Source organism: Juglans microcarpa x Juglans regia, chromosome 8S, assembly GCF_004785595.1.
Source record: "Juglans microcarpa x Juglans regia isolate MS1-56 chromosome 8S, Jm3101_v1.0, whole genome shotgun sequence".
Taxonomy (NCBI): domain Eukaryota; kingdom Viridiplantae; phylum Streptophyta; class Magnoliopsida; order Fagales; family Juglandaceae; genus Juglans; species Juglans microcarpa x Juglans regia.
In genome coordinates, this window is record NC_054609.1 from 17,749,970 (window position 1) to 17,760,250 (window position 10,281).

Sequence of the window (10,281 nt, forward strand, 5' to 3'; positions counted from 1 at the left end):
AATGGGTCTTAGAGTTAGGAGTTTTTACAATTCTTTAGGAGAGAAAGCTGCAACAAAAACATTGTGTACATAGTCCTGCCAAAAGAACAAAATGCAGTCAGTCAAGTGTATGATAAGACCAACATTCCAATATTGATGTTAGCTGAAATGATAATTGATGGTCAAATAAATTGAGTTTGGGGTTGTGGCCATCCATTGTAAAGAGATTGATCAGATTGAGTCCAGGTCCTCATCAAGAAAATGAATGGTGATTAGAATCAGATACAATTTATATATCAAAGTTCTATAACGTACTTGTATCTATTGCATGTTGGAATAAATTAGTGGCGTATAAACAAAAAGCACCTTTATGCAAAGATAGGCTCTCTCTCTCTCTCTCTCTCTCTCTCTCTCTCTCTCTAATCACTACTACTACAAGTACCTCCTTTTCATCATCAAGCCTATTGCTACTGCACCCAATGATCCCTCCAATCATTCCACTTATATACTTCTTCTCTTCCTCTCCTCCTTCCTTACAACAACCATCTTAAAGCCTCTTACTCTCGCAAATGGCTCTTTGGTCTCTTATCTTCCTTTTTGGGTTACTTTTGTCACTCTCTTGTCTTTCTCATGCAATCAATACAAACCAATCTGAGTTCTTCACCCTGATGAAAAAGTCTGTCTTGGGAAACTCCTTGTCTAGCTGGGATGTCTCGGGAGGGAAGCCTTATTGCATGTTCAATGGAGTTAGCTGCGATGATCAAGGTCATGTTGTCAAGATCGATGTCTCCGGTTGGTCACTTTCAGGTGACTTCCCCGAAAATGTGTGCTCTTACCTGCCAAAATTGCGAGTGCTCCGCCTTAGCCGCAACAATTTCAGTGGCAACTTTCCTGTCAGTATCGTCAACTGCAGCTTTTTGGAAGAGCTGAACATGAGTCAATTGTATCAATCAGGAACTCTTCCTGATTTGTCGCCTATGAAGTCTCTGAAGATACTTGATTTGTCATACAATCACTTTGTAGGCAACTTCCCCATGTCAATCACCAATCTCACCAATCTGGAGGTGCTTAACTTCAATGAAAACCATGCTTTCAACATATGGCAACTCCCAGAGAACATTTCCAGGTTGACAAAGCTCAAGTCTATGATCTTGACAACGTGCATGGTGCAAGGTACGATCCCTACAACAATAGGAGATATGACATCTCTTGTTGATCTTGAATTAAGTGGAAATTACCTTGTTGGTAGAATTCCAGCAGAGATTGGGTTGTTGAGGAACTTAAAACAGCTTGAACTCTACTACAACCAACTTGTTGGCAACATACCTGAGGAGCTAGGTAATCTATCTGAGCTCATAGACCTGGACATGTCTGTCAATAGGTTGACGGGCAATATCCCAGAATCCATTTGTCGTCTTCCCAAGCTCCAAGTCCTACAACTTTACAACAACAGCCTTACAGGAGAAATCCCAGGTGCAATTGAAAATTCAACGACCTTGACAATTTTATCACTTTATGACAATTTTTTGACAGGAGAAGTTCCTCGAAATCTAGGACATTCATCACAGTTGATTGTTCTAGATTTATCAGAAAACCATCTATCGGGTCCATTGCCAACAGAGGTTTGCAAGGGAGGTAGACTGCTTTACTTTCTTGTACTTGATAACATGTTCTTTGGAAATTTACCCTACACATATGAAAAATGTGAGACTTTACTACGGTTTCGAGTTAGTCATAATCGTTTAGAGGGACCCATACCTAAAGGACTTCTGAGTCTTCCCCATGCGGCAATCATTGACTTGGGCTACAATAATTTGACTGGAAACCTTGCTGACACAATTGGAAATGCTAGAAATTTATCAGAACTGTTCATACAGAGTAACAGGATTTCTGGTGTTTTACCTCCTGAAATCTCCGGTGCTATCAATTTGGTGAAGATTGATCTTAGTAATAATTTGTTGTCTGGTCCAATACCTTCAGAAATTGGCAAGTTGAGAAAGCTAAATCTGCTGCTGCTACAAATCAACAAGTTCACATCTCCCATCCCTGATTCACTTTCTATGCTAAAATCTCTCAATGTTCTTGATCTCTCATACAACCAGTTGACCGGAAGTATCCCAGAAAGCCTATCTGAATTGTTGCCTAACTCTGTCAACTTTTCAAACAATTTGCTTTCTGGTCCAATTCCTCTCTCATTAATAAAAGGAGGGATGGTAGAAAACTTCTTTGGCAACCCAGAACTTTGTGTGTTGGTCTATGTTAATTCCTTTGATCAAAGGTTTCCCATTTGTTCAAAGACTTACAACCAAAAGAAACTAAATTCCATCTGGGCAATTGGAGTTTCTGTTGTTCTCATACTTCTGGGAGCTCTCCTTTTCTTAAAGCGCCGGTTTAGCCAAAAAAGAGCTGCTATAGAACATGAAGAGACATTGTCTTCATCTTTCTATTCATATGATGTAAAAAGTTTCCATCGAACAAGTTTTGATCAACGCGAGGTGATCGACGCCATGGTGGACAAGAATATCGTGGCTCATGGAGGATCTGGGACGGTGTACAAAATTGAGTTGAGCAATGGGGAAATTTTTGCTGTGAAAAAGTTATGGAATCAAAGAATAAAACAAACTACTTCAGCGAATCAATTGTTCATAGACAAGGAGTTAAAAACAGAGGTGGAAACTCTGGGAAGTATAAGGCACAGAAACATAGTCAAATTGTACTACTACTTCTCAAGTTTAGATTGCAGCATGCTTGTTTATGAGTATATGCCGAATGGCAACCTTTGGGATGTTCTTCACAAAGGTTGCATTCATTTGGATTGGCCTACTCGCCATCAGATTGCATTAGGCATTGCACAAGGTTTAGCATATCTCCACCATGATCTACTCCATCCAATCATTCACAGAGACATCAAGTCAACCAATATCCTTTTAGATGTTAATTACCAGCCCAAAGTTGCAGATTTTGGCATAGCCAAGGTTTTACAAGCAAGAGGAGGGAAGGATTCATTCACTACAGTAGTTGCAGGGACTTATGGTTACTTGGCACCAGGTAATTTTCTTGCCACTTAAGAAAACTGGGATTCAATCACATGTTTAGAACTCAAAGGGAAAATTTCAACTAGAACTCAAAATCTATTGCTTCCAATGTTGTAGTTGTTTTGACACATTTAACAAACCACTGGAGTGGATCCCGGAATGATGAAAAAGCATTTGTCTTTTCTTTTTTTAACATTATCTTGGGTCTCACAAGAAGTAATATATTGACACACAACTTACAAATATGAAAACTTTACCGGTAATGTTAGAGACAAGTCTCAAATATACAAATTTTGCATAAAATTTTTTGTAAAAAAATGGGCTCTCGTTGCCCGGTTTGGATTCACAACCCATCTCAGCTTATCTCAACTCATCTTATTACTATTCATCAACTTTAACTCACAAATCTCACTACTATTCACAACTCATCTCACTACTATTCATAATTCATCTCAACTCATCTCAACTCATCTTCGAATCCAAACGACACAAAATTTTAAGTGAGTTTTTAACACCTTCATAGAGTGGTCTACCTTTGTTTTTTTTTTTTTTTTTTATTTAATTATATATATATATATATATATATATATAAACCATGTGAGAGACTGATATATTTGGGGCTAGTGTATATCATTATTCAAACTTAATTACAAATTTATCACCTAATGTTTCATTTCAACTTAATTGATTTTTGTGACAGAATATGCATATACATCAAAGGCAACAACCAAGTGTGATGTGTACAGTTTTGGAGTAGTTCTAATGGAATTGATAACTGGGAAGAAGCCAGTAGAGCCAGAGTTTGGAGAGAGCAAGAATATCATCTATTGGGTCTCAAAAAATGTGGACACAAAAGAAGGAGCTTTGGAGGTCTTAGACAAGAGATTATCAGAGTTGTTCCAGGACGAGATGATCAAGGTTCTTCGCATTGCCATTCGTTGTACCTACAAAGCCCCAGCCCTTCGCCCAACCATGAAGGAAGTTGTTCAGTTGCTGATTGACGCTGACCCCTGTGCATTCGATTGCTGCAAATCTTCAAATAAGATTAAAGAATAAACAATTTTGATTTATGAGTACATCATGAGGACTTGGCATCTGTATATATATATAAAAAAACTCTCTCTCTCTCTCTCTCTCAAAGTGAATGGGAGACTCACCATCATAAAGAACAACTTACCATGATATTGTCTTTGTAATTTTTAACAACATTAGTTTGTAGATTCTGACAGTTCTATTTTATACACTAACTTCTTGTCATCTAAGATCTTCCTCTCTAATTTCTGATAAATTTTTAATATTTATTTATTTAAAAAAAATATTTGGTGAATCAATTGCATGCTCTAAATGCTTTATAACAACGCAAAGCATCTATCTATATTTTGAAGACACACCAATAATGAAAGCATTACCTAGCATTTATATACCAAGTTTGTTTGTTTGTTTTATTTGTTTTGATTTGTTTGTTCTTTTATTTCATGGGAGTGTTCCTAAGAGAAGAGACAAGAAGAAAAGAAGATGATATGTTGGTCTGGATGGTGGTGTACGTGTGATTCGTATGCATGGAATTAGGGGTATATTTTAGGCATGCATGCACCAAAGTGGCTCGAATTCTGACTTTTAAAATTAAAGCATAATTGGCATGTGGAGACTTCAGTACTGATTGATCATAAGCATCTGTTTCTTCCTTTGTATGGATCGATGCAAAGGGATAAACCACTTTTGTTTCACTATAGATAGTGAGCAATGAGCCTCCACTTACAAGTTGGCCTGAGAACATCTTTTTCTCCTCAAATTGTGTTCTGAATGAGACGTGAGATTCTTTCTTTTTTCTACAAATTAATGCATCTCAACTATATATAATATATATGTATGTGTGTGTGTATATATATATATATATATGAATTTTGTTATAGATAAGCCGGTGTGTTAACACATCACTTATAGTGAGACCCATTATAACTTTAAAAAAACTAAAACACCAATCATTTTTTTGCATTGTTGATGTCGAAAGTTTCCACATCAACAGTATATTGCGTGTGTAAAAAATAACGCTTATAAATATATTTTCTCATATATATATATATATTTGCTGTAATGTCTAGCTCATGATGCAATTAAAAGCATTAAGTTCCTCTATTGCTTGTCTACAATGAATTTCATTGAGCTATTTAATTGATTTGAACTCATTTTTTTATTTCTCAAGTAGTCTAGTGGCAATCACAGTCGTGGTTCCTTAATAGATCATTAATCTTAACCCAATCAAAGTCTTAAAAATTGACTAATTTCTTTTATTTACAGTTAATATATATATATATATATATATATATATGGATTTGATCTTAACGAGATATATATAGAAAGGAAAATGCTACTTCATCCCCTTAAAGTTACAATTCGAATATTTTATTTTATTTTATTAAAGATTAAGGAAGTGACTATTAATAAATTTGCATATATTTTTTTATTTTTTTCTTAATGATTAAATATGTTAAAAAAATATTTAAAAGAAAATGAAAAAAATAATTTACACTAACGGTTCGTCCAGTGATAAATTTTGAGCGGCAGACTAGCTCTACCCAAGTAGAAATAGAATTTGAAAATCATTTCCATTTCAAGTGAAATCAGCCAGACTCTCCACTTTTTACAATCAGCCAAATGTTTGTTTTCACAGATGAGATGAGTTGAGATTATGGTTAAAAGTTCAATAAGATATTGTTAAAATATATTTTTTTAATATTATTTTTGTTTTGAGATTTGAAAAAATTGAATTATTTATTTTAATACTAATGATGAGATGAGAGGAATTGTGAAAACAAACTAGGCCTACGCACCCCCAAATAAGTTGCTTAAACATCCCTCATTTGTGCAACATTCTTTAAAAAAATGGAGCTTTTTTTCCCTACCAATCAGAATGCATGACCATATTTATTTATTTTTAAATAAAAAATCTAGCATGGGATGAAAGTTTTTTAAGTTATTAACCTAATAATATCTGCTTGGGATATTAACTCAGTTTGTAAAGACATTAGAGTAAAATTGGTGATAAGTTTAGCACTTTTCATAAAAGTTATTATTATTATTATTATGGCCAGCCTTACAATTAAAAGTGAAAAAGCGATTATTTATTTATTTATTTTTAAATTATTCTTGGATTCTACTGGAATTTTTCTTTTTTCTTTTTTTTGCTTTTGGGTCCTTTAAGAGTAAATTAGGCCTTAACACACACATATTTTTGGTATTGTTCATAATTCAGTCTTTAAAATAAAATAACCTTCCTTTTAAATATTTTTCACCCAATTTTTTGGAATGTTCGAAATACAAAATGAGTCCTGTTTTTATGGATTGGGTGTTCATCCGGTTAGGTTTTGTAGCCATAATGATGTCATTTATAGTTTATGTTGAATAAAAAAACTCACTATCATTGATGCATCATTACTTCGTAATATGATTTTAGAAAAATAAAAATATCCCAAGAAATAAACATATACGATTATTACATGTTAAGGTGCTTGCGTGATTCAAAACTATTAATTTCAATTTTAAGCCTAAGAACCACACAATAAATGAGAAATTTATACATGCAGTTTTAGGTGTGCAATTTTCGTACATTCTTTTTTAAAAAAGTTGATAAATTTAGAATTCACAAAAAAAAAAAAAAAATTACTTTTTTATAGTAGACCCTGTTTTTTTTTTTTTATTTAAAAAAAAAGTATATGATCCTTACACATCTTACTGTGATACAAAGATTACTCAAAAATGAATTATAACAGTTTTATTTTCTCTCAACAATTGGCCAAACTCTACCATAAATGGCCATAAAAACCTAACCAGATGTAGATCAGGTTTGGGAAAAAAAAAAAAATGTTGGCTATTAATGAACCTTATGTGCAGGGGGCACATAAGTCTTACTAACTCTTATGTGCAGGGGGCACAAAAGTCTTACTTCATTTTATCCTTCACTTACATGGCCCTACTTATATTGTTTAATTACTTTTCTTACCATATATTGCATGATATAATAATTTGGGAAAAATAATTTTTATTTCCTAAAATGATATGCAATTGCAATATTTCCTACTACTTGTTAACTAAGAGAAAATCTCTGCCTTCTCTCTAGAAAACTCAATTTCCGTGAGAGCCGTTGCTGGAGAGGAGGATGGGGTTGTACTTCTCATCCTCATTTCCTTCTCCTTTCCATTTCTACACTGTGTATACACTTTTAAAGTAGTGTTTTTTTCCTCCTCCCTCCACCTATTCAACTTTGGTCAGATTTGCTGCTCTCATGCCGCCATTCGCCTACAGGTGCCGCACCACCCCATCCTACAGCCATCGATCTACTAGGACGGAGTGGAGTCACACCAAAAAGCTCAGCGCATGTGGAACAAGCATTGCAGTGCAACGACACTTCCAACGGCTACACGCGTCGTACCAGCAGCTTCATCTTTCCGAGATCTTCTAGATCTAGGCCACCCTATCTTCATCCCACCAGTGCGGCTGCCACGTGCCATCACAGAAGCACAAGAATGCAGATGATCACTGGCCGCAGATCAGTCCACCCAATTTTTCACTATGTTATCGTTTTTCCTAAATCGTGATCTTGAAGAAGGGACTGCAGATCTCTTCAAAAACCATCTCATGACAACAAGTATCATTGCACCTGCCACTTTCACTACTTTCAGCAGAAGTTCCACCGCTACCAGCAATGGTTTCATTGTTTGTAATTTTTGGCAAACATCTTATTTTCGTCTTTTAAGACAGTGTCTTCTTTGTAGAACATGAATGATGACCAAGAAATTGGTTGTAAAAACTCATTTTTTTTTTCTTTTTTATCTACCACTTTGCACTGTTATTATTATTTAGGGGTATTTTTTAGAGAACCCCACTCTCTCTTCCTGTATCATATTTTTTAATGAAATATACTTGCTTGCTTAGGAAAAAAAAAATGATACGCAGTTTATGATGTGTACCAAAACTATCAATGTCGACAGAGTACAGTCCTCGATTAATATAATCTTCATAGTCAGATATTAATGGATTCTGTAATGTTGGGATTTTTGTGGAGTCTAATTTTATTTGTGGGTAGCCCCATTGATGACCCGAGTTGAGATTGATTCATTGCGGATTAATGGTAGATTTTTAATGAGGCCTGGGCCATACAACAAAAGCTTGGGTTGATAGGCCCAATATAGAGCAGTTGTGGACAAGCCTTACGAGATATGAAGAAAAAAATTTAACCCATTTCTTGGATCTATATTTAGAGTGCGTTTGGATGTTAAATTGAGTTGAGTTGAGTTGAGTTGAAATAATAAAATATTATTAGAATATTATTTATTATTATTATTATTATTATTATTTTGAGATTTGAAAAAGTTGAATTATTTATTATATTTTATATTGAAATTTAAAAAAATTATAATGATGAGTTGAGATGCGTTTACTTTCCAAACGAAACCTTAACCCGTTGGATTAAGGATTCCCGATCTTGTATTCTTGCACTGCAGCCACAGTATTTTTGTTATCATTTAAAATAAAATTCTCTGCAACTCAGTAGATGTAGTTATATTGTTAAACCAAATAAATCTTATATCATGACTCATGTGTGATTGATTGTATTTTTTCGTTTTTCTCTTAGGGTTGGTTTGGATTAAAAAATGAGATGAGAAGATCAGATAAAAAGTGAAAATTTAAAAAAAAAATATTGTTAGAATATTATTTATTATTATTATTATTTTTTTAAAATTTAAAAAAATTGAATTAGAATTTAAAAAAATTAAATTATTTATTATATTTTATATGAGAATTTAAAAAAAAAAATTATAATGATAAGAAAGTTGTTGCGTGGGAGTTGTTCTAATAGTTATCAATTTTGTGGAAAAATTAATATAAATAAAAGAAAAGAAAGTTAAAACAAGAGAATGGTATTTTTAGGGTCTAGACTAGAGATGTCTAGAGACTCTTATGTCCCCCTTTTGTCCCCTGTTTTTTATGTAGACCTGCCTGGCAGCCTGTCCATTATCGGAAACAAAACTTCTGTGATATTCAAAGCATAACGGTATCCGCCTCCAAAATCACGTATATCTCACGCTTATTATCAACATTTAAAAAATAATATATTTTAAATCCATAATAATTTTCAGTAATTATATATATTTTCTTGAGATACCTACTTTTAAATTGGTAGGAAAGATTTAAATATTAAAATTTGATTTGTAAGATTTAAATTTTAAAATTTATTTATAAATTAAATTATGTCATATAATCACTTTATTAAATATGTTCTACATATTTTTTTATTTTTTATTTTATATATCATGTGGTGCTATCATCTTCATAAACATTAGGTCACGTCATATCTTCAGATGGTCTATATGAACTCTAGACAAGGAGGATTTTAAATTATTGATGATCTATAGTATTTTACAAAAGTTAGAGTTGCCACTTGAGTTTTTCCTTTTTTAATAATCCATATTTTCTTAACAAATATTGGTTTTTTTTTTCAATAAAATCAAATATAGGATTTTTGACTCCTCGAATTATCATGACTTAATTTTACACACATTGTTAAATTTTAAATAAAAACAACACCTTCTCAAATTCAAAATGTAGGTTTTAACTTGTCCCACTTACAATATATAAATATATATATTTATTTATTTATTGGGAATCCTACAGGATCCATTCGTTCTTTTTTCTCTGAGAGATGGTCGGAATATTCTAGATTCGAATTCTACTCATCAGAGGTTTATTAGAGATTAGAAATAGATGAAGAAAGAACAAGATGTTTCTTTTATTCCTTCCATACAATCGGAAGCGGAAGCACTTTAAAAAATAAATGGAATGAGTAAATCAATATTCTAATGATTTTTAATTTTTAAGAAGATCATTAGGTGTCTCCCCATCTCGATGCTTTCTAAATCCAAGTTTAATTGACTTTAAATCTGTATTCTCCTTACTCGAATGGACTCCACTCGAGTTTAGCATATAAAAGAATATTAGTTAAGATGGAAATCAGGATCAGCCATCCATACACACTATCTATTATTAAATTTTAATGTATCACATTAAATCACATCAATTTATCAATACATTTTTATAAAAAAAATATTTCGTAGCTAAAATATTTATAAATATTTATAGTGAGGTGAATACATAATAATAAATGGGTAGGTGTGCTATATATTGTCGTCCATATATTGGACAAACACAAACAATAGAACCTCCATGTTTGGAAAAACAATTCTGTGGGGCATGTTATCTGTGTTTTTTC

General features: G+C 33.0%; 1 protein-coding gene across 1 annotated transcript; it reads left to right on the forward strand.

Moving 5' to 3' along the window:
* The first annotated feature begins 433 nt into the window (after positions 1-433).
* Positions 434-4,252, forward strand: LOC121244881 (receptor protein-tyrosine kinase CEPR1-like). Its single transcript, XM_041143111.1, has 2 exons — positions 434-3,027; positions 3,715-4,252. The coding sequence occupies exons 1-2, from the start codon at positions 549-551 to the stop codon at positions 4,068-4,070; spliced, it is 2,835 nt and encodes a 944-aa protein (XP_040999045.1). The 5' UTR covers positions 434-548; the 3' UTR covers positions 4,071-4,252.
* The last annotated feature ends 6,029 nt before the right edge of the window (positions 4,253-10,281 follow it).